At 40.5% G+C, this 26,517-nt stretch overlaps 1 protein-coding gene across 2 annotated transcripts in view; it reads left to right on the forward strand.

Annotated features, from left to right (window-relative positions):
* LOC138510630 (neuronal acetylcholine receptor subunit alpha-7-like) overlaps window positions 1-26,517 on the forward strand; it is a 2,317,401-nt gene that overhangs the window by 595,920 nt on the left and 1,694,964 nt on the right. The window contains exons 1-2 of one of the 2 annotated variants that reach the window (XM_069626423.1): window positions 16,742-16,900; window positions 24,972-25,111. In XM_069626423.1, coding sequence (XP_069482524.1) covers window positions 16,867-16,900; window positions 24,972-25,111 — 174 coding nt within the window. In that variant the 5' untranslated portion in view covers window positions 16,742-16,866. Of the gene's footprint in view, window positions 1-16,741; window positions 16,901-24,971; window positions 25,112-26,517 lie in introns of those variants that run through there. The other variant, XM_069626422.1, reaches the window with a different exon arrangement.

The raw sequence follows: 26,517 nt of genomic DNA on the forward strand, positions 1-26,517 counted from the left end.
ATCCTTCTATCTGAAAAAAAGAAAACATAATCAGTGCAGAGACACACTTCAATAAACAACATTTAATACACACATTTTTATAACCCTCATATGTTGTATGCAGTGTATCACATGCACTATATAAGATACAACATTCATGCATAAAACACTGTTGGTTTCTTTGCACATAGTAATCATTGGGTAATTGGGGGAAAAAATCCAACTTGGATAAAAAAAGATCATACAACAATATAAAAAAGTATGAGAACATACCATTACAAGAAACACACATGGATTTATAAACTGGGTGAAACTAAACAAAGAACATTACTAGGAGGTTGCAGGACAAAGGATTGGAAGATTAAGTTAACTTGAAGAACAAGGGAGAATGGGGTAGGATAAGTAAACTTGGAGATGAAGGGATAGAAAACAATCACACCGGCAGAAACACTAGTACTATAACCATGATAGTAACAGCAGTGATGACATTATCATTTTGGTTCTGAATCCATCACCACCAAGGAAACAGACAACTAGGATGAGAACCACTACTAACAGTTGGCACTTCTTTAAAGTCGAAGAACACTGTTCCAGAAATGGGCAGATGAGGTACTTTGCACATTCTGCAACAAAACTCTACAACATGCACCTTCCAATATTCCATCTGCAGAACCTCCACCCACCAGTGCAACAACATCACCATCTTTGACTTACATGTCATCTTCCCTCATCACTGGAGCTGTGAGTGGTGGTTGTACAAAATCAACCTCCACACATTGAAGGTGCTGCCACCAACAGCCAGAGTCTTAAAACACCTGCAGCACTGCATTTAAAAAATCATCCAAAATGCTAGAAAGGTCACAAAGGAGGCTTTTCATGAACATTCTACAGATGTTCTGCTCCTATCTCCAACAGTGTCCCTATTTTTTCGATATAGATTGACCTTTCGCAGGAGTTAACTGTACAACATCTAGTGAGAGTCCACTGGGATGATGAGATAGATCAGCTACAATAAAATAAAAAATAAAAAATAACTAAAATGAACTTGCAAACCACCATAAATTCAACTACTTCCCAAAACACTCAAAAGACCTAAGAGTACTACATGCCTGAATGTGTATAACAATTACGATAAATACAATCAAATAAATCCCTGCCTGTAAATGTCATTAATTCACAAATATAATGTTATAAATCCATATTTCTAAAACTTAAAAATATATTACATACTTGCCACACTATCAAAGCAAATGAAAATAATCATAATGACCAACTGACACCACTGGTAAATATAATTAACACACACAAAACTGAAACTAAACCTTCACGCTCACATCAGCCACACTCCTGCCATGTGAACAGTGACAGTGCTGGAATCAAAAGGATAAAACTGCAGAAAATGGTGGCTTTTATACTTTCGAAAATGAATACCAAAAAAAGAGGACTATATACTAACAAAACTACTAAAATGGATGGCACATTTTCCCTACAACCTATCCCAGACAGCTACACAAATACCAACAACCAATAACAAACAATGAAACTCACAGAAATCTATTTTTCCCCCACCCGGCATATTTCATAGCAATTATTTCATAGCAATTAGAAGCGACTGCAGATCTTGCTTTGTATCCGCGGCTACACATACATTTTTGCAAACCCTAGATCAAATCAAGCCGGCCTTCAAAACTTCAAATAAAATAAGAGAACACCTAACCAGATCAAATAACAAACACAAATAAAATTCTGTACTGTATCATCCACATAACACTATGATTATTGAAATTGTATTTTTCTAGACACAGCTACAAATATAACTGTGCTTATGGATAAAACCAATTAAATGACGAAAAGCGTTGACGTGCCTATGCACATGCAGTTATACAACAGCCCTTCATGGTCGTTGGCTGATAACCATGGCTATTTGCAAAACCTACTGATTTAAAAATGTGTTTGCACTCCATCAAACTCCACACAAGTGTCCCCAACATTCCAACCAGCCACTCCTACACTCCTCATGGTCTTCCTCCACTCCTCTAGTCTCTTACAATCCCCCAAAACATTCAATGCATCTAAGATGCTACCCCAACCAAAATTTCAGATAGCCATGACTACCACACGTCTACAAACACACAACGTGTCATTTGTCCGAAAATAGCCGCGGCTGCTCAGGATGTGAAATCTACCTGCGGATAGCAACGCCACACAGTGGGCGGCTCCTGGATAGCCGCAAATAATTACAACAGCACCATCAACCAATTAGAAACTACAAAACACACATACCATTCAAACCCTGCTCATAAAAACTACTAGAAATTCAAACTAGGAATCAATTCCCTGGAAACAGAAAAAGACTGCAGACATCCTAGCTGGCTTGAAAACTGTGTGGCTGATCGGAAACAGTTACCTGTTTTGGTTACTGGCTTTTTGTGAGAAACTAAATATTATCATAGACGTAGGTTTCAGAGATTGTACAATGAAATGGTTTGGATTGTGTGGAATGCGTTGGTTACAAGTTTTCCCAAAATTGTTCAGTCTGAGAAGCACAAGGCATCCAGACATCATATTAATTTATTGGGGAGGCACTGATTTGGGGAATGTACGAGGTGTGTCTGTTACTTTAATGATCAAACAAGACATGGCAAAACTGATGGAACTATTTCCTCACAACAGCTTCATATTTTCCAATTGGACTCAGAGGCAGAAATGGAGATGGACCACCAGATGTAATTGTAAAATTGAGAAATCCCAGAGAAATATTAATAAAGCAGTTTCAGCATTCATGACAGAGCACAGCCAATTATGGATTTCGAATAACAAAATACAGATGTGCTAAAATACTACAATCAGTGTACTCTAAAACAGTCCTTTAAAGGACTCCTTATAACATATAAATGCACAAATACAATAAAATAAAAATAATTGTTTGTTATACCCGCGGTTACATTTCATTCACTTTTATCATAACCACGGTTACAAAAATTGGTCAAGTTTTATGCTACAATATAACTTAAAAGATCAATACAGTACAACATGATTTAAGTACTTATATAAAGTAGCTTAAATAAAGCAAGCAGAGAATAATACATAGCAATAAACTGGGTAAACAAACATTCCGCAGCCATACAACATAATACCATATTTAAGAACACACAACCTAAAATACATTGTACAGGGCATCTAAAAATTGAATATGATTGATCCTTTTTATATACATTTTGTTAAACTAATGTCTTCTCTTTTTCTCCAAAGACTCACATATTCAAAAGCTTGAAAACACACAGCCAAAATTAAAAGTCCCAAATACCTACCAGGACACTGGTGTTTTTTCACCCCCAATGTCACTATACCTATACAAATAACTTTCAAAAAGAAATAAAACACTGACATCGCAAAATATATAGCAGCAGGAACAGAACTACGCATACCCACAGTTAGCTGTAGCCTCGGATGTAGCCGCAAATATCGGCAAAACAGCTGAAAAAGAAATGCGTTCCTGCCCCCCAGCACCCCACCAAGTGCCCCCTCATCTGTGCCAGCTCCCGCCACTCCCCAGATTGCCTCCTCACCACCTCTGCCCTCTCCCTTGCCCCCGCAGCACATGCTGTTTCTCTGACGCAGTTTGCTTTCAGAGGTCGGCTATTGGTGGCTATAGCCGAGGCTATGGAAAGCTTTGTGCTGCAAACTCAGCCGCTAGACCCCCTCCAACTCCAACATTTCTTTTGGTGCCCTCTAGTCTCCCCCTATCCCCCCGCCTCTAGCCTAATGGCAGTTCCATGTTTTCTGACCTGCAAATAGCCTATAGCTGTGAATATTGCTGACATCGAGAGAAAAACAAGATGGTGGTCGTTTCATTTCTAAAACCCCCTGGTTTTGGGTAAATCCCCTAAATATCACTATTTATTTTTGGGAAGGGGGCACCCCCTTCTCCGTCAAAAATATAAAACAAAATACTGTAAAATAAAATACTGCACAGAATAACCCAAAACCACACATGGATCACAAGTCAATGCTTCATGCCCAAGTTGTTTCGGACGTGGCCCAAATCCCTCCAGAGGTTTGGGCTGTGCACTTTGGCAAAAATTAACCTTGGTTGTCTATGGGAAAATGAATGGCAAGTAGGCAGCTCTTTTGATTTTTGTTTTTCTAGCGTAAGAACTTTTTTATTTATTAAAAAATCTTTCCGTTTGGGGAGGCCTAGGTCTTTAATCACTTTTCAAATTTCAGCCAAAACCGTTATTAATGATAGAATTTTGAGGGAACCTTATGTGTCTCTGACTCACCTTAACTATTCGGCAGCAACCACCACCCTATAATATATTACTGAACCTTACTTTATATATAGAAGCTGTGTTATCACCAAACATAGTGTGTGGACATTCCTTTGTGGGGCTTGGGGACTCACTGTACTTAAGAACCTGCCTGCATCACCTCATGAGTGCTTAAACCTTTGTTGCTTGTCCATGCTTCCATATAGAGAACTGTGGGTGTCTGGGGTGCTCTGTGCCTTTGACCCAACCATATAGAGGACAGAAGTACAGCTAACCGCCTCCAGTCTTTACACTGATAATTTTCCACATTAGCAAGGAGATTAAAACTCCCAAATCTATATAACACCTATGAGCGCAACTTTACTCAGACTGAGCAGCAGCCCTGTTTTATTTCCAAAGCATTTATTTCTTGGGAACCAACATCTTCCCTTTCTTTTAGCCTTCTTTTTCCTGGGTTATCTTGTTAACATAACTGAAAGAGCGTTGCATGTATTTTGTCAAGGTCTCCATCTAATCTACCCAATAGTCACATTTCTTCTCCAATTCTGTTTTTTCAACAACAGAACATTAATGTAACTCTCATGGGAAAGGATTCATTTATTACTTCCAGAATTCCAAGTCTTTTATGTAATCTTGAAGAGACTCCTCATCTGTTTTGTTCCCTCATAACAAAATGTTATCATTCTGAAATATTGATGACGCAAGTGAACATCCAACTTTTTCACACAGGTCAAATTCATTTAACCCTTCCGCTTTACCTTCACTCAATTCAGGTAAACGTTTTACTTTTCTTATTAGTAGAAGGATCCCCCTTATGTTTCCATCAAAATGTTGACAGGTGACCACGCCTCCTGTTTCCAGTCTTAGTCCCACCTCCTTTTGATTTGCTTTGATATCAACTCAATATACTTTTTTAAAAAACTTTTTATTGATTTTGCGTGAAGAATAAATAGTAACAAACCGCTCTGAACGCACCAACAGCTGCCCATCCCTATGTCTCCCCACCCACTTCCCTTCTGGTGTATTTATTCACTCAGAGTGCCCCTGGTCTACAAACCCCCAAAACCATATACATAGCAGAAAATGACAACAATCAAGTAAAGACAATGCAAAGCCACCCTTTGATTCCCTTTCCCTCACCTCCCAATTTCCCTCAATTTTCTTCCCTCATGGGGGATTCAAATCTGCTGAGGAACACAGCTCATTTAGCATCTGGCTCCAGTCTAGCGTTTCCTGCATAGAGTCACTGTTTGCTTGCAATATCGCTAAGGCTCCCTTCCAGCAGAAGACCTGGTTGCCTGAATTGCCTACATACGTGCATCCAAGGTGACCCCTCCCAAGCTCCCCTTGTGTGTCTCTCCACACTTTTGCGACTCCAGCCTCAAGTTTTGGGGTTTGTGATCGGTTTATTTGCCCATTTTTTGCTGGCCCTTCACCATGATGAGTCCAGCCCCCGATTCCAGTCACAATTCCCTTCTTCTAGGGTGATTCAAGCCACCTGGACCACCATTAGCAGAGCCACTCACCCCCTCATCTCCTCTCCAACGGCTGCACTGCACTCAGCTCCATGCTCCCCTCTGCAGATGAACTACTCACCTCCTCTGCCTCCTGATGTCCCCCGTTAGCCAAACCTACTGCCACAAAGATTCTCCATGTGGTCTTGCTCCAAAGAAGTTCACTGCAAGCTCCTGGGCATCCACCCCCCGCCATTCGTATTGCTCCTGTGGGGCCAATCCATGAAGGAAATACACAAATATCTCATTGCCTTTAGGGGACTGCAGCTGGGTTTGTCACCCCCCTCTCACGCCTCTCTTTTGAGGGCCACTGTCCCACTCACCACTGCTCGCTGTCCAGCTGTTCCTCACAACCTTTCAAGTGCTACCCCACCCCTTGTGGGATCCTCACTAGTAGCTTCCTGAACCCTTCTGCACCAACCAGCGCCTGGAGACCCAGCAACCTCCTTCCCCCCTGCTGGTGTAGCTGGGAGATCATGTGGGGAAACCTCCTCTTCAGCAGCTGTCACACATGGTTCTCTCTCCCAGAGCGTGTTTGTGCTCTAACCACTGCTGCTCATGCAGGAAGCACACTTTGCATGCAGTGCTCACCTGCTGGTGTAAGGTAGTCTCTCTGCCCACAAGTTTATGTCAAGGGATTCCAATCCCCCTTGTAGCTGTCGTTCCTCTGCAGACCACAATCTCCACAGCTCCCAGACACTGCGGCTGGGGACAGCCCCCTCCAACATGCCGTCTGCTCCCCAGCACCATTCCCTCAACAGGCTTGACCGCCTGTACTTTACCACCAGCCCCAGACCACACCAGGGGTTGGGTCGCACTGGCAGCAATCTCTGGCTCCACTCCGGGCCTCTTGACGCAATTACCCAATCAGTGCAGTCATCCATTAAGACTTCCACAGGCCATCTTGCTGTTGTGCATTCGTGCACAGTCCTGTGGGGTCCAGCACCATGAAACCAGCTTCAGCTGTGAGCTATCGCCCCCCACCTCATGTCTGCAAGACCCCAGGCACTCTCCAAATCTTGTAGCATACCCTCAGCTTGTCACTAACTCTCTGCTGTTTTTTCAGGATGTTGGGTGGGCAGCTGCAGGACCTCTGGGAGATCACCTCCTCATAGTCAGTCCGCTGGCCCACAACCCCCACCCACAGCAGCGCTGCTTCACGGCTGCTCAGCTCTATCATTCCCCTGTCTCACACTGTTTGTTGGGTCACAGAGCGGCAGAGGGACACATGCAAGGTGAGCAGGAGGTGCTATAGAATCAGAAAGACAATAGTTTGACTTTTGTATGGGTTCTGGGAAGCACAGTTTACTCATAACGTGAACTGTTTTTCATTATTTAAAAGAAAGATGCCTTGTGAACGGCAATAGTTTTAACTATTGTACAGGCTCCGCGAAGCACCCTTTACTTATAGAGCAAATTCACATAGGGCTACCGTGCCATTCTCTATTTACACTCTGTATCAAAGCCAGTTCATATAAAATTGATGTACATTGTTATATTAAAATTGATGTCAAGCATGTTTTATAGCATTTTTGGTGGCCAACTTCATATTAAACAATTAAATGAAAATGTTATATCAAAGAAATATTATTTTCTATATACATTTGGATATAAAAAATATTATTTTAATATTGATTTTTATATATGTTTTTATATTAAAAATCTTAATTTCTATATGAATGTTTACATATATATTTATGTAACAAAAATATCAACATTGTTTGATATCATTTTCCGCTTCCTATCACATTGGCACCTCTCTGCGATGTCATCACTGAGTCACTCTCCAAGACCCTAGATTCACAGTGCCGGTCTTCGGAACTCGCTTTGCCCTCAACCATCATCCAAACAACTCGGCTGCCAGATGGTCTCAGCTTTATAGCATTTTGATATAATATGTATGTTCATTTATCTTAAATGATAAAATATACATTTTATATCAATTGATATGAAACTATACCTACTTCCTATAAAAATATACATTTGATATAAAATGGATATACAAAATTGGGGATATCTTTTTTATATCAAATGTATATTGAGTTTATATCAAAGCACTTAGACCAGAAACAGGTGCATGCCCACCTGTCAAAATTTTGATGGAGAGAAAAGGGGGATCCTTCTGTCTACTTCATCTTACTGAACCCATAGAATGCAGTGATCATACTGTTTTTTCTTGACATGTAAATTGGATCTGCAAAGAACTAAAATATATTTTGAATATCTCCAATTTCATGCTGACTATTTCAGAGATGGCTTTCCTTGAAAGTATAAAAATAACCCTCCACCAGAATTAATTGCCATGGCCTTTGTGGACATGAAAAACAACCAGAAATTGGAAAGAAAACAGATAAAAGCCTGTACAAAACAATACATTTTAAACATCTCATCCTCGACAACTGGGATATGGGCTGCACTTCTCCATCAGTTTTCTGTTGCTGTCAGGACATTGATGCAGTACTCACTACTTTTTGGTTCTATGTCATATCATTGACAGTCATTTTTACAAAGGGTGTTTTTATTAATGCATTTTGTTGAAAAAAGTAATCAAAATATGTTTTAAATAATTTTTGGGTGTTCCCCACCAAGGCCTTGCTCCCCCAACTATTTTTAACTGTTCCCTACCCCCTCAAACCCTTATCTGCCTTCCCCCAACCCCCAAAATGTAAACACATTTTTTGGCAAAGTGTTTTCGTAAAAACACAGCCAAAAAAATGACTGTTGATACAGCGTCATACCATAGTTGTTATGCTGCCAGGTGGTTGCTTAATAGCATATCTGTGGTTCTCCTTATGTGGTACTCTAAAGCACAGTGTAGTGTGATGTATTTCTCTTGTGTGCCTTAGATACACACAAAGCTGTGTTAATTTCTTTCAAGAAATAGGCGAATAGTCATAACCTACATCCATCTATGTAAGCTACTACAAGCCAACTAACCATTTTCGTAAATTGGCACAACTTGTAACAAAATCCTTAAGCTTGCATCACCTGTGCCTTGCGTATCCTGTTGTCAAATTCTTAAGCATGCATTATCTGTGATGTGCATAACCTGTAACCATATTCTTAAGCCTGTTGAATATGTAACCAACTTCTTAAGGTTCCACAACCTGTAACCACTTGCGCCCAGATTCCTGAGGATTAGGCGTGCAATACAAATGTAATAATAAATAAATAAATAAATAATGTGCTCAGAATAGATTTTTCATTGAGGTTTGTTAGCCCGAGCACAAAGAACCTTTGTTGCCCCAAGTAAAACTGCAGTGCCTTATATTTGTTTCTGGGAGGGCACTTCTTCAAGTGCACACTCAACCTGACTGTGCTACTATGTGTTCCAGTGCAAGCAAGAACCAATTGGTGACTCTCATGGCAACTCACAGCCTTTTCTCTACACAGAGGCTGAGTCAGCATAGAGATATTAGCACATGAAGATCATTATTGACCTCCTCTACGCTAACCAGAATGTTCAGAGTGCAGTCAATAACTATTGGTATTGACTGCATTCTGAACATTCTGACTTCAAAACAGACATGGAAACAACAATGCAAAGTACAGTCAAGATTTATTTAATTAAGATACCTCCTCTATGGTAGGGCCTTTAGTTTACAGCAACATCCAATTCATCTCACCGAAGAGAAAGCAAAAACATAAGAACACGTGTTTACTTTCTTATAGAGAAACCATTTAGTGTTATGTGACACCTAATCCATGCTCATGTTAAACCCACTCCACTTTAACGATGTTTACAACTAAAACGCCATGTTATTTACACACAATTTAAACCACATTTAGTTTCAAGTTTTTCTTTTTTACTTTACTCACTATTAAAGTAACGTATTTACTTCACCGCCAAAACATATTGCTGCTACCCCAATGTGCTAATTGCCTGACAGACCTCGGGAGGGACGATTATCATTTGGGATAACAACCCTTTCCAAACGTACGTCCCTTGGCTTTGCCTCTTAACTTGTTGGAGGGTAATTATCCAGTGATAACGACCCCTCACTCAGACTATGAGACAAGAATAACAGACAGGTAAGCAAGCAAACCTGAGGAAATAATCGCAGGTACCTTCGTAAACGCTGCCAGATGCTTGCTGCGCTATGGTCACGTGAATGGGACTCAGCACCTGTGGACGGCCAGACTGTCTCTTCTCATTTTCATTAAAACCATTCTAATGGGGCATCAACCTATGTTCCTTCTTTCCCCTATGGATTTGTCTTACGGTCTTGCTCACTGTTTTCCTTCACGGCGCCTTTATCTCACTGAATAACTGAACCAATATACATCTGTGGAATTCAGTAACAATTATAAAGAGCCCCATCTTCCTATACCATCTGCATGGCCAGTCTAGGCTCTATGTCTTCTTCCCATAGAACAAGATTTCAACAGAGAAAATAGTTTGAATGGTTATTACACGAATGATCATTAAAAAGGGCAACAGCAGACTGACAGACATCCTCCAACTGCAGCCCACCAACTGCAGTCCCTCTGAAGTCCATTAACATGGCATCATTATGGGCCCAAACGCGTTCAATTCCATGGACAGGAATAGGCAGCAACATAGAAGAGCACAGCACAATCTATGCTACACTTCTACAATCCTTCTACCATGCAACTGTAGCAGGCCAATGCCAAGCAGTAGACACAGTAATACCAAAAAAAATAACAAAATGTGCTCTAATTTCTATTCCAGTACATCTAAATGTGTTTTAGGTCATCCACGTTACCTTTGCAATACCATATTACAAAGAGGTCACTGACAGAAAAGGCAAAACGGGCACTCTTAAGGAAGACAAAGTGATTCTTAAGTTCAGAGAACTTTAGTTTTGTGGTGCAGGCATTGATTGAGCCTCCTATTGAAATTGGGCAAGCCCTACACAGATGCCTTCCGAAGAGTGCCCCTCTTCCATTGAAGTCATCTATACCTACAGCTGCACATAATATTGCTGGAGCCATAAAATACTAAGGTATTGTCCTAATTTGACTCTTTCCAATGGTTCACCATAGGTAGATTTATTTCGTACTGGCATGTTTAGATTTGTATTATACAGAAATAGAGTTATTTGGTGTTTTGAAATTATCCATTTTGATTCCATTGTTGCACATTTTTGGGAGATTTGAGGAACATAATGATGTATTGCCAACTAAGCGGTCACTTTGTACATATTGCTTCATAAAATACAGTATGTTATTGTTTTTTCTGGTCATATTTAACTAACAAGCTTTGCAGTGCACCTATGCCCCATTTACCTTGACAAACAAGCTTTTGCTCTGGCGGGCCTGCAGCTTGCAGAGGAAAAAACATGGAAGGGTTTAACTGCTCTAAAATTAGTTTCATACCTTGAATTGTTATGCTATGTTATGTTATGGGTACTTGTAAAGTGCATCGCTGCCTTTTACAATAACCATCACCTAATGATCTTTGCAGGTGATCACTGAATGGTGTACTGTGTTGGGAATTACGGTGTGCCTTGAGGGGTGGGTGTGAGACTCTCCTGGCAGGGAGTCCTACATCTAACAGTCCATACCGTTATCATTCAGATCGGATTTTGGGGATGGGGGATCAGTCCTGCATATGGCTGCACTTCCCTCTCTATCACCTTCCAGTCACGTTTGTTGGGTGATATGTGTGCTTGTGTGTGTTGCTTGAGTGGTGGTCCTAGGGTGTCGGCCCAGTACCGCCACGCCTCATCTGAGTCTGATGCTTTGTGTGAGAGGGGTAGAGGGTATTTATTTAGTGCAGTAATAAGATCGAACCTCTAGCCCACATTGTGTACAGTGACAAAGTGCCCAAGGAAAATGTTGCCAAGGGCCAACATTTACACATATGTACACTCTGAAGAAAATCAAGTACTTTTCCAAATATTCTAGGGCTTCAGTTTAGAATAGTAAATAAAACCAGTCCTAGAATATGCTGGCAAACGCTTTTTATTATACAGCATAACAATCACCTTACTGGCTACATACCTACATACCGGATTTTTCAACTAAAACCACCTACATCCTCCTCTTCCAGTGCAATAGCTACAGATCGTCCAACATGCCAGCTTCCACAAACCGTAGGGAGTGATGGAACAACAGTCACTGCCAGTTTCTAAAGTTGAGTATTGCCTCGGCCATCCGGTAGGATCTTCCATTGGCCCCAATCCACGAAACAATCCTTTTTGAGAGTCCACGAGTACAATTAATAACTGAAAACCCTTATCTGCAGGTACAAGTGAAATTAGGCAACTATTTAGACATCATGTCGAGGATAACGTAGAAAAGTGGACCCACCCCAGATTCATGACAGCAGAATGAGTAGCTGGAATGCATTGCAACCTCTTGCACAGTCTCTCATCTCCTCGTCTGCCTTTCACCTTTGAAAAAAATGTAAACATATTTTGTGGCTGATCTCCCGGACAAGAAACTCCTTTCTAGATCTTTGCACACGTGTATAGCATTGGCGTGTCCCTAGTAAAGCTATTTGATTGACTGAATACTTGCAGTATCTACTCTAATTCCAGTAGTGCTTACCCATCTGTATTCTTGTACTAATGGCATCCATTGGCTGGGGAGAGAAACTTACTGTGCCTCACATGCTCCTTGATTAACATAAATCTCTGGCATAATGTTTACATTTCTAATTTGTGAATATTTATACATATGAATTTCCAGTAATATAGTGAATATTTGAAGGTATTTGAGACGAAATTCAGAGTATTTAGGTAACACAAGGTGATTGTAGAAGATCAGAGCAATGCTTTCCCTGTGTCGGAGTCTTAATCCCAATAGGTTTTTGGCAGAAACTAGTACAAGTAAATATCTCTTCCTCTTTATAAGTATAATCTGCATCGTGGTTGTGTTTTCTTTACGGAGATAATGCAAAACGACTTTTTAGGTTATGCTCATCCATTTTCTTTTAAAGGTGCTGAGCAAGGAGCAGGTGTGGTGGCAATAGGGGATAGCGCTGCTATTTTCTGATGCCCATGAAGGTATGATTCAGTGACTGGGGAAAGTGGGTTGTATATCTTTGCTTCGCAATCTGTCCGGCTAATATGCTGCTAGGACGAAAATTGAATTTACAGTCATATGGCTAAACATCGACCTGTTTAAACGTCTATAGGGATTTGGTTGTGCTGTGGCTTAGGGATGCATTGTACACACTGCTTGCCATGCTCGCATAGCAGGCAGCATGTACAAATACAATATAATGTTTCCATGACAAGCTCATATAACAGGTAACATTTAATTGTAATTGTGAGCATGGCAAGCAGCGCTCACAATTAAAAGTAAACACTGACTGGTATGTAGGGATGCCAAGCAGAGTTTACTCAATTTGCATGATGGCGTGCCAAAGTTACGAGCAAATTGCAGCGTACACGTGTGTACGACTCATTTTATCCTGCATTTTTGCACTCTGAAGTGCAAATGATAAACATTTGGTGGTGTGTATGTAAACAGGTAATGGGACTCCACAGCAAAATTACTCATTTGTTTAAAATGTGCTCCAGAGTGCACCATTGCCATCCTAAAAGCCATGATCATCTGTAGGGCCATGCATCCTGATGGCTGTCAGGAGGGCACTTTGTATTCCAGGTGCTTGCTTTCTCAAATCCCCTGCTATCTGTTGAGAGCCCTTAGCTCACTGGTTCTTCTTCTCCTCAAGCTACTTCATCTCCTCTGCCATGGTCGCTGACCAACAGTTGTTTACACCTTTTTCTTTCCCCTTTGTTTTTTGAAAAGGAGGATCAAACCCTATTACCAAGTACCAGCTCAGGCCCATAAGTAGGGATTACAGGGAACCTAACTAGTGATGTTGACCATGAGAATATGCTATGCTTAATTACATTTTAAAAAATGAAGGCCTTATCGTGCAACTTACTTCAAACCTGCTTTACAGAAAGTCCCCAAAAAGAAACTGGGTAGACAATTCTATGAAAGCAAATATACTTGACAGTTTGCAGGTCGATATACGGAAACAAAGAAAGTGAATTAAGGGGGTGATAGAGTAGGTAGAGGAAGGATGCAATTGACACACATACATAACTGCTGCAAGATCACTCACAAGTATGTGTTGTGAACTCACTAGAACACCTCCAACTGCACCAACCTACAATTATCTATGCCACGAACCTCCCCACTGAGAGTAAAATAAAAAAAACATGGAAAACATTGGTATGTACAGCTCCAAATAGAACTTATTTACTGAGCCGAGCTCCCTAAGTTGCAGCCATTCCACCTCCTAATGAACTGGGATCATCAACCGAATCACCTTGTAGGACAAAGTGCAGATAATCAAGAAAGACCCTAGACGCTATCTTCTCCTCCCTCACCCTACTGCAAACTCTTGATTAATTTGAGCGCCAAGGCTGGAATCATATTATCAGGAAACCTCAAAGTGAATTGGGACAAAACATTTGTATTCTGGAATACTCGGTAGGTGACAAGATTGCATGTCTCCCTGAGAAGAAGACATTGGTGTAAGAACATCTTCTTGAAAGTTTTTTTATGTTAGGTTATGTTATGTTAAATGTCGTTGTTAAGCCTGAAACATTGGATTCACAGAGGCATCTTGCAGGGAACCTATAGAGGATCTAAGAAATGTTTATGTGAACAGTAATGTTTTCAAGGCCCTACGAAATGTAAAATTATCCTTTATGTAGCCAGATGGTAGAGGGGGCATTTCTCATGGAAGGAGGAAACAAACTAAAAAATACCAACCATCCCACTTTGTTAAACTGATTTTAGGGGTGAACAGGAGAAAGTCAGTATTAGATTGCAGGGGGTGATCAGGTGTAGATATCCTAAACGTTTCCCCCACAGAGTTGCTATTAGGATGGTGATCAGCTCTATGCGTCAGATAGCAGATTTTAAAGCCAATTATTTCCCTTAATGGGATCTAATGAAACTGATCCAGAGCTGGGGTGGTTTGGGTATCTTCAGAAGACCCTGCAAGACAGCATTTTGGATTGTCTGAAGTTGATCCAGAACATGTTGCAGTAAACCAATATATGGTCATTAGCATCTCCAGTAGAATGTTTGCTTCATCTGGTCCAATGAGGAACAAGACCCTCTGGGCAATATTTGCTGGACTAGCACTATTCATCTTGGAATTTATTGCATGCTCCGTTACCACTTTTCCTCCACCCTCTGTCCCCTTACTTGCTCTGCCGCTTCCCCCTTGGCCAATCTGCTCTGCTCCTCCTGCTTCATTAAATGATGCTGGTACCTCCGTCCCTCTCTGTTTCAGCTTCAGATTACCAAAATAGAAAACAGGCTTCCGTCCGCAGGTTACCGAGCTCCTGTTGCTTGGAGGCCATTCCTGAATTAACTTTCTTTTTTTTTGTTCCCCACTATTTGGGATTTGCCAGCAGCACAGGTGCAAATTGTAACATTACCCAGAGCTGCAGGATATTATGAATTCTAATGAGACCCTAGTCCTCCTTAAGTCAGTCTTGCATGCTGATGAGAAACCATGTTGTCTGCAAGGCCAGGCAATATTTATTAATAATAAATTTGATGTTAGCTGTTCTATTGAACAGTCTACCTCACAGCAAATGTTCATCACACTGTGCTTTGTGTTAATTGTCAGAAGCATGATTGCATCACATAGCCTATCTAGGGAGTCACGTTACGCTATTCTTCAAAGAAGAAACCCAGGTTCCTGACAAAGGCCACTACAAGTGGGCAGTGGCTCAATAACTGAGGCCAAAGATCTGGGCTCCCCACAGCAGAGGAATGTTGTAGTATGCTGCTTGTATTGGTGCACAGATGCAAGCATTGGAATGTTGCCTGGTGACTGGAACCTACTCTACATCAAGGTTCCAGTGGAGACAGTTGGGATACACAGGATGGGAGAGAGATGGATAAAGATGTTTCTACCTTGTGCTCCTTCCCTCTTTCCATAACTTCCCTGTAACAAATAAAGCTAACTTCCTCTTATATATATATCTGCCTCCAGTCTGGTCACTACGTATTATTAAGAACCCCTAAATGCTACAGTGGCGATGAGGATGCTCTTAGAGGAGGACCACTGAAGGCAGTTGGTAGTCCAGTGGTGTGCTGGCGCCCAGTGGTGAAGCAGAAATGATGAAAAGTGCCCACAGAAATGAAGCTGGTGAGGCCAGCAGTGGAGAAGATGCCCTGAATTCGGCGTGGCATAAGTCCTGTTGGGGATGGGAATACACATTCTCCCTTGCAGGCAGCCAAAGAAGTGTTGAGCTGAAAATGCCTGCCTTCCCCCTACCTTTCACAAGGAAAATAAGGTACTGTAAATGTTGTGAAAGAATGACTGAAAAGAGCAGATGTGAAGAGGAAAGGAAAGTCATTAAGCAAAATTAAGGGGGCAGCAAGTGCAGTGCAGTACAGAAAGAAACTGCTTAAAGGACTGTAAAAATGGTGTACATTACTGCTATGATGAATGGCAGCCAAGAAAATGCAGCAAGTGTTTTTCCAGCTACCAGTTTACAGTAAAATAAAGTACTGCAGAGCACTGTAAAATGTGTTACTTTAAAAATGAAATTAACATCTGCAGTAATGAGGGTTGTGGTATGGACATGAAACAACTTTTAAATGGTGAAATCGCCTTGTGCTGTTTAGCCTAATGATCTTTGCCTAGTAAAGGCATTTTAAAAATGTGAGCACTGGCGCTGCAAGTGTGGGCTGCTGGGGGTCTGAAGTGCAGTTCACTGGAGCTTCATGTGACCGTTGGGAAAGGGTTCCTTTGAGGAGCTCTGTTTGGCTCAGGACCGGAGAAGCTAATGATGACGTACAAGAATGTTGCAGGGGTATTGGAGATCCTTAGAATGCTGGATCCTGTGCATTCTGACTCATGCCGGCAAACGGAGAAACATATTTTTCTGTTTTTGTTTCTTTGTTCTTATGGGAAACAATAGAGGAATTGCCCCAGCTACGTCCTCTAACGCCGTGACGTAGGCGGAAAAGGAGAGAGCTGCAGTGTGAAGGAGCTGTCATTAGCGAAGCTTAGCTGTCACTCTCCGGTAAAAAAAAAAAATGTCATGAATGTATCGGCTGAGAAGAGCTGCGGTGATAGAGTAAAGCAGCATTTGAAGGGCAGAATAAAAGGCACATGGAAACTGCTGTGGAAATAAAAGAGAGGAATGCTGTCGCCTCCGCTGCTGACAGTATGCAAAGGTACTGCTTTTGTTCTTGTGTCTCGGCAATTGGGAAGACAAGACGGGAACTTGTTATGAAGTGGGCCATGTTAGTGAAGTGCTGTTCTTTTAGTGGCTCCGGTTAGCATGACTGTGCTAAGGTTAAATGGGGAGCATATCAACACTTTTTTGTATGTTTCACGCAAAGAGGAGAAAAAGAAAGTGATTTATCGGGCTGCAGCATCTGGATCGGTGTGATGTCTAGGAAATAAAGTACTTTTTTTTAATTAAAAACATCTCTTAGCAATAAGAGGCACTCTGCATAATACCAATGAGCAATTTATGGACTTCTCAACTTAATGTTTGAGTAAATGTGTCCTTTTAAATTAATGTTGTTATATGAATGTACTTTAACTAGCAGTGCAGGACTAAGAGGAAGTAACCATAGGTCATATGTGCTAGTGAGAGTTTGGCGCCTGGCTGGGAAGGTGCTATGATTTTGGCAGTGAGTTGGCAATGACAATGGATGAGATATGGAATTAATGTGAAATGCATGGTTTGTGCATAATAGTATTAAAATGGTGTTAGGAAAATGCAACAGGTTGTATGATAGGTGTTTAACAGTTTTCAATATTTGCAGGGTGAATATGGACATAAAGTCATCTATAGACAGTGGCTTAATGGTTTTGAAAAACTGCACACTATGGTAAAGTAGAAAAAGTATCGTGATAACATTATAGTATGTTTTGTTTTGTTTGTGCTGACAAATGTAATAGGTGTGACATTAAAGGTTAGGTGAATTGCAAGCCCCTGATTATATGGAGTGTATGAGTATCCTCAGTACATTTTGGTATATCAATATGAGTGATGTGAGTTTTAGTGAATTGCATATGCATATGTAGTAAAATAGGTTGCGCCTCTGTTATGAGTGGATTTGGATGTAATAGGCCCTAATGATAAGCTCTTTGAAGAGTATGATGAGTATGTATGGGCAATGGCTGTGAGCCATGCTAGTGGCAATTTGTAAGTGTCCAGCGCATGTGGTGTGTCTGGTGATAAGATGAAATGGATCCACACTTTTCAAAGTGAAATGAAATTTTATGGATTTTTGCGCATATAGTTTCTGGATGTATTTGTGTCTGCAAGATCTGTACACTTGATGGGTTGTATGGCCAACTTCCTATTCTAGTGTTCTTTTCACGTACTGCGCCTATGAAGTTACGCTGTTTATATGTGATCTTTGTGTAGTTTGTATCTTTTCTTGATTTTCCTACGTTTTCATGTTTTGCAGGTTCTTTGTGGTGTGAATGAGAGGTTGTGTTGTATGGTATGTTGGTGTATTGCTAAGGTTATAGAATGTCAGTTTGTGTATTTGGTTGGTTGCGTGTAAATGCATGTTAGTGCTGCGGGTGTGGCAGACCCGAGACTCCATGTGGCAGGCGGAGTGGAAAGAGTGTAAGTCGTGCTGTATGAGCCGTGAAGGTGATGGAATGTGGTTAGTATGTGGTTTGTGCTCGTAAGTGGCAGTTATGAGATCCAGTGGTGGCAGTTCTGGATATATGGTTGGTTTGTGATATTTATAATGGTTGGGGAACGTTAGTTACGCAAATGTAGATGGACGCTGAAAGGGTTGAGAAAGTGGTTAGTAATTGTGAGGGTGATGAATGTTTGTTTTGGTGGTCTGGTGTGAGTTCCTGTTCAGTGCTTGTTGTTGGTGTGTGTATCTGTTATAAAGAAAGGGGATGTGTAGTATGCTGCTTGTATTGGTGCACAGATGCAAGCATTGGAATGTTGCCTGGTGACTGGAACCTGCTCTACATCAAGGTTCCAGTGGAGACAGTTGGGATACACAGGATGGGAGAGAGATGGATAAAGATGTTTCTACCTTGTGCCCCTTCCCTCTTTCCATAACTTCCCTGTAACAAATAAATCTAACTTCCTTTTATATATATATCTGCCCCCAGTCTGGTCCCTACGTATTATTAAGAACCCTAAATGCTACAAATGTGTTATCTTGAAACGGTTTGCACGACTTGCTAACAGTGGACACGCATGTGGGCAATTCCCTTTTAACCATTTTATGATCCCCATCAATGCCTAGCAAAATATTTGTGTAATCAACGTATGCATGGAACACTTGCTCTGTCTAAGTGCAGACATTTAGCCAGTGCTTTGAGGTTTGCTCAGTCTGACATTTAATTGTAAATTATAAATAGGGCAAATGCCTAGGAATTAAGTCTGTTATAAATGGAAGGATTTGGAGTTTACTGGGCGAACTTGTAACAGCTCAGATGTTCAGCCATTACGTATGGCTATTTATTGCAGCGTTAAATGCCTGGGAGCACTAGCTTTGTGTGTCAGATAAGTTTACAATAGCCACACGAAATGGGTGACAGTGCCCTTTGCCAGGCTGTACATTTTAGTGGGCCATCCTATCTAAGTTTGTCCATGCAATCATGAATAGACAGTTGAACATGTATAAACATGTTAATTACTGAATTGTATCCATGGCATTTTTGTTTCTGGTATGCCTATGAATTATGTTTATTACGTCTATAACCACTGTCCATGTAACTTGGGCATATAATCATTGTCATGTGTGGTCAGCCTTGAGTGTGCTAAGTGGAATATGACCATGACATGTCCATGAACCATGAAAGTGGATCTTTTATTTTGTTTGCCAATTTTTTCTTCGAGAATTATTAAATGGTCTGGTGTTAATGTTTGGGAGCAAAACGTGTATTCATTTATGTTAACAATAAAACTCTTGTTAGTGTCTCGCAACACCTCTTTAAAGGAACCCGAACTCTGAAACTCTGCCCTTTCAAAATTCAAATTAATTTCACCCCAACATCCTATTTCCTTCATTTCTAAAATGCTAGTTCATTTAAATCAATCTCTTTGTACAATTAGTGTGACATTTGAGCTAGGCTAGAGAACTGCATGCTCTGTTCCCTGGGGCTCAATCAATTTGTATAGCCACAATTCTTTGCACAATTAACGGTAAGTTGCATGTTCATGCCAACATGAATGAATACATTCCTGTAATAGTACTGTAAAGGCATCATGGAGAAGGACACAGACAACAGATCCCAAATTCAAAAATATTTGTTTTAACTACAGGTCAGGATGGAAAAATGCTTAACTTGCCCTATGCTAAGGTGGGATTTCCCTACCTAAATAAAACCAAGGAAAGTCTGAGTCAAAGAGTTCAATTTAGGAATATGTCTGTGTCCAAAACCTATGCTTGCCCTCACAACTAATCTATACAATATGTACAGATGTCAGCAAGTTCAACATAAGGTTCTGAGCTCCTTCCAGCTCACCGCTTATTTCTGCTCCCTTCCCCTATATATATATATAAACAGTTCCACAAAGAAAAGTTTCAAAATTCACTTTCTTGGATTGAGGATATTAGTGTATTATTCAGATCTCAGGGTTTCCTTCCCCCAAGTTAGGAGTCTGTGTTTGTTTCCCCAATTTCCAAATCACACAATTCAAATAACCTTGAAATTAAATGTTCCTTGTCAGTACTCGGGGTTCCTTTCCCCAAGTTCCAAGTCACACAATTCTAACAACCTTGAAATTAAATGCTCCTAGTCAGGACTTTTAGTGTCAGAGCTTCAATTCCTGCCCCTCAGACACTCCTGTGGTGGTCCTCCACCACAGGGGAATGACCACTTCAAGCAGGAAGGAAAGAGGCAGCCTTCCCACATGTCTCCCTTCACCTTCTTCAATCTAATACAGGTAATCCCAGCTCCCACACCATGCTGTAGTGTTATCTGCTGTTTGCACCTGCCTCCCGGTCCTTCTGTTGTTCCCCTCTGTGGTTGGGCATGGCTCCATTTATACACCAGCAGCCCCTTGACTGGCTACAGGTGAGGATGATTAATCAACCTTGCCTGACCACAATTAAAGGGACATGCCTGACCTTCACTGTTTTTAGCAGGCATCTTCCTCATCCTAGTAATAGAGTGGTAAAAGAGCATAGTCTTCATTGCTCTTAGTTGCCTCTTCTTCGTCCCAGTACTGTCAAATGTCAATTGAGTGGAAATGAGGGGAGTTGACTTGTAAAAGCCCATAAAGGCTGGGCAAGGGTTGGGTTGGCTGTCAATAGGGAAAGGAGGATACCTTGTCTCGCCCAAGGGTACCCCACTGCCAGTCCCCAAGGGCCCTCCACCCAGGTGTTCCTCTTTCGCTTCTCCGCCCCCAGGCTCAAGATTCAATAGCGATGGCCTTTCCCTGGGCACCTGCGCAGAGGATCCAAGGTGTCTAGGAGTGAGAAAACCCTGAGGTTTCTCACAGTACACAGTGTATAATTATGTTGTATTTTTCCATGTTACATTGTTGTGATCATTTCACTATAGAATTTGTTAAAATCATCATAGTATTGTTAAGAAATGTGTGAATTTGCACTAAGCAGATGCATGTTACTAAAAGGAAAACTGTGCTCTGTCATACAAATTTGGCTTTCCATGCTTTGGTGTGATGTCTGCTTTTCCAGTGATTGTTTGACTGAAGTGATACTGGTCTTGTTAAGAGTAAAATGTTTTATTGGAAAAAGACAGTTAAAATAATACCTTCTCAAAGAGTGTACTTCTGAGGTACATATTGCTATCTATGATCAACCATGGTCATGTATGGTTTTAACATTAAGTCATAACATGTTAACAATTTACTGGTAAGACCAGCAAAGACTAACAAAAATGTCAGGCCCTCTAAATGTGCATCTCTATTATCATAATCAATCAATTTTATTTTGAATTTCTTCATTTACAAAAACTAACACAAACATTAAAACATATATTCAAAACCAATATAACAATCTTCAAAAATCAATACATTTGTAAATGTATACCTCTCTAATACTCAATACACTTTCCATTTATAACCAGAAACAAGAGTAACATTGTAATTAATTAAAACAACCAGTCCTTATAAAAAATTAAACGAACTGACATAAAAAGAAATTTTTGTTGCAATTCATGCTATGACTTATTACAGCTTTGCATGTCCTTATTCCATTGAATTTAAAACATGGAGATAGGTATCGTCTTCGTAATTCTAAAAATTGTGGCCATATCAACAAAATAATTGACATGTCTTCCTCACACTGCCTGATGATGATCTCTAGTATGGTTTTTCATCATTATCCAAAATCTTCCCGATCAGCAGCACACATGTATTGCCATGGTTTCATGGACACCATCAGAGCTTGGGTATCCCTGATCTGTCCCTGGGACATTTACCATCATTTATTTCAGTAGGTTGCCTCCCGGATTAAGTGGAAAATTCCAATTCTAATGCAAAGTGATCTACTTATAGGGCAAATGACATCAAAAACTTGTCATGATTCTCGCGAAAGGGACTGGCTGGTTTTCACTACCCACCTCCCACCTGTGTGCTAATAGGACAACGAGATGGGGGGAGTGAGTTATGTGGGAGGAGAAAGCTTCATCATCCCACTTTGACAGGTGGGCACAGCATGTTTTAAGACTCAAAAATCTCTCAACATGGCAAGTAACCTACATTTTCTAATGTTTACATGTATGAATATATTTTTAAGAACTACATTATAAGGCAAATCAGATGATGCTAGTTTGAAGTCAGCATTCCGTTAATATGCAGGGACACGGTTTTTCTTCATTTACTCAGGAGCCATAGCAGTGAAAAATGTGCCACTTTATAGTCCTCATGTTAAATATTTCCATCACGCTCATACCAACTTTCAAATCTCTCAGAATCAAGGGACGGTCTGAATCAAATTTTCGCTCATAACTTTAGATATGTTTATCACACAAAAATAATGTTAGCATGGTTCAAAGGGGTGACTTTCACCTTCAATAAAAATCTGGAATGACCATTGTGGCCATACGTTTCCCTTTTCTATGCAACAAAAGGCATTTTTCTATTAATCAAATTGCAGTTTCACAGGCAGTTTTCACTCCAGCCCCCACCCTTGTTCCTCTCAGTTTCATTTATCCTTAAACATGTGACTAGCGGAGGCTAGCTCATGTTCATCTTTTCCAGACCTGTGAGACCCTGGATAGCAACTCTTAAATGGACACTTGCATGGGAATTGTGACCTCAAGGTCACTTCTGCTGAAAGAACAGACATGGGCTTATCAGTCCTTACCGTGGTTTACATCTAAGAAGTGTATTTCTTTCTTATGTTTTTAAGTAAGGGCTCTGATTGATGATGACAACCAGACCCCTCTCTTCAGGGCAGCAGAGCAAAGGTATTGGAGGTTAAGTTTCATGTTTGGAGAAATCTAACCTGCAAGCAAAAGGCTTTTAAACTCGCACCCAATGCAATTCAATGACATTGTATAAGGCATTCACAGTTTCAAAATACATGAGTATCACTTCTGGATTGTCCATATGTATAGGGCAGTTATATGAGAAAACGATGTTCAAACTTTGAAAGTCTAGTGAGCGTTTTCTCTGCATACTGTCATTTGGATGAGGGAAAAAACAAACAGGAAAATCTTTTATTTCTTCTACATGCAAGGAGCTCGATTTCACTTTAACTACTTGGAGCACAATCTGGTATTTATTGAGGATAATGTGCGCACTGCTGTTTCTTTATGTATGAATGCAGCACTCCATGAATTGAATAACATGGCATTATCAGCCGTATGTCTTTCTTTTCCTTTCTGAAATGCATTGCACATATTTTCACACTTTTGACTTGGGCTCACTTTCTTTCCTTTAGATTTTAGACCTGCGTTTGGTTAAATAGTTCTTAAACTTCTGTGGGCTTTTACTAATGACTCTGGCCTCTTGAATTCTAGCATTCAGGGGCTATATTTCACCCCACATCTTCAAGTACCTCATTTAACTATCTATCCATCCTTACTGTGGTCTAACCCTCCATGGCCAGCCAAGCATTTGGAAACAGTTGCTTTCAATAAAAAAAAAAGATTTTCCTACGGGTTAAACATGTAAAATAAAGCGAAAAGTATCAACCTCAGTGTCTGCAACACAATAAATGTAGAAACCATGATCTGAAAAGGTGTGACATATAAATGGATAAACACAAGAAGGCCATCTTCCCCCCACTGTCCCCACCCTTTTTTGTACCTCATTGCGGCGGGTGCTAATATCATTTAGCACCTTTTCCAAGGGCTGGAATGGGTGTTCATGTCCCATGACCCTCGTTAAACGCCCTTGCTTGGCTTGGCCCTTTAACTCAGGCCCATGCTGTTAAAACCTGTTCCAACCCTATGCAAGTACTTAATCCAATATAATAAAGCACAGAAATCAACCCCATGACAGGGAAAGATTCTGCATTAGAAGATTCTGCCTACCATAAAAATATCTAAATTTGGCTCTGCAGGAGGCCATTTTGAAACTGGGATTGGGTTTATTTACTATGGGGAACCGATTGTTACCCTCAGATGAATTGTTCTGATTATAAATGGCGCCTATTCATCTGTGAGATGGCCACACAACTTCACATGCATTGTTGTCTGATCATATGCTAACATACTTCAATGTATGTAGGTGTAATGCTTCGAAATATTTCTGTGCACTGTGTGCAGCATGCCATGGCACACGTGCTTACCCTGTTTGCATAAAGTGCGTGTGTGTACTCTGTCATGAAGCTATTTACCTTGGACGTATGCCTTGTATAAAGGTTGTGCATAGATGGCGCATAGATAGAGCCCTGATTACTTCTGTGTAGAATCACTCTTCACACAAAAGGCTCCAAAAATGCAAAATACAGATTTAGGGGCCAAGCTGCCACTTTTGGATGTGAGAACAAACCACTCCCATTTATTTGCCACCCACTCAACCACTTAGGTATTATATAATCCTTCTTAATGCTTTTGCACATTTACTACTAGGAGCATTCCGAGCTCTGAGTTGTTGATAGTCATCTTCGCTGATTGCACATCAAATTCTAGAACAGATTATGCATGATCTTATAATTCTAATTTGTGACTCTAAGCCCCCTCCCTGAAAGTTGACCATAATTAAACAAATAGTTGTGTATGTTATGTGTTGCGACTTTCTATGTGTATTCTAACTGAATGAATCATATATATTCTCGAGACAATGATTTCTGATTGACATTGTTGTCAATAATGTATTTTCATTTATTTAAGATTCCCATCAAGGAGAATACCAAAGGAGATTGTACAAAGAATTACTGAGAAATTACAATCGCCTCGAACGTCCAGTGATCAATGATTCCCAACCCCTGCTTGTGGAATTACAACTTTCATTGCTCCAGATCATTGATGTGGTAAGGTTATGTTCATCACATTTTTGAGAAAGCTTTGTTAATATATATTATGTGTATATGTATTTTTGTTTTGAAAATGTGTCACACTTTTGGAAGATATAACGGCCTAAAATGCTAGCTTGTTCGGATTGTTAAACTTTGCATTTGTAGCTGTACAAACTCTGTTGTAGCTGTGATGAAATATTGCTTGCACTTGTGCCATTTAGCTGTAAGCTAGAACCAGCCTATACAGCTAAGCTGGTTCTTCTTTTAGGCATGGCGCTTCACCCATCGCTACTACATAAGTTCTTGTTGACCATCATCAATAAACGCATTATGTCAAGGGTCTGCAACCAGCAGCTCTCCAGATGTTTTGTACTATGCCTCCCATGATCGTGTACCACTCGCTCTGCTGGCTAGAGCTGATGAGAGTTGTGGTTTTAACTATGTGGAGAGCCAAAGCGTGACCTAGGTGCATACTTCAGGTGGAACACGGCATTGAGGATATGTTGTAAGTGATCTTTTATCTTGTCCCAGCCCCGTTAACTACCACAAGTTATATAATCTTGAAGATGACGCTTGAACTGTGGCAGAAAATACCCTTGGCACAATGCAGAATCTAATCCAAGTTCTTGTACCCCGATCTACAGCATAGGCACACACACACCACATTACCACACTCGAATGACAACAGACATGCAAACACACATGCACCCTCTGGATGCCCACCAAACACCTCCCTTTCAAGCAGAACATCATAGATGAAAAAATAAACACTCCCATTGGAGGGCAGAGCATCTTTCTGGAAGCTCAAAAGTTCAGACATACCTTCTTGCTTCTAAGGATAACAATAACACGAAAGGTACAATTTGTTTACGTTACAATATGAAACCTCATTAATCCGAGGTTAATTTTAAGTCCTCTACATGTTCTCCCTGTCATATGCCTTAATCTATGTTGTAAAATAAGTGAGGGAGGTATGCCAATATGCACCTAATCGTATGTTTGATAATTAGTGGTGTTTTCATTAATTGTTAGGAGTACAAAAAGTAACTGTTAACATTTAGTTTATTGTTGGTGAACAATAGAGGAGAACTTTGAAAAAAAAAAGAGGTTGTGCACGAATGTACTTCAACAAATAGGCCTGATGTACAAAAGCACTTTTCAATGGCGCATTCACCCTGGAAAACGCTTTGCAAATCAGGCCCCTGGGGTTCTACAGTGCCATTAACAAACACTTGACGGCCTCCTTAGCTTAGTAGTCGCATACTGAAATGCTCCTTTGTTTATGATTAGAATGTATTATGATATGTAGCTGGAATAGCATGATACACTAAGATGCAAATCATTCACTTCAAAGTCATCAATAGATTAATTATAGCATTAATTTAGAAAAATACATAATTTTGCAACAGCAAAAATCTTTA

This window comes from Ambystoma mexicanum, chromosome 6p, assembly GCF_040938575.1.
Source record: "Ambystoma mexicanum isolate Mex_15411 chromosome 6p, UKY_AmexF1_1, whole genome shotgun sequence".
Taxonomy (NCBI): Eukaryota; Metazoa; Chordata; class Amphibia; order Caudata; family Ambystomatidae; genus Ambystoma; species Ambystoma mexicanum.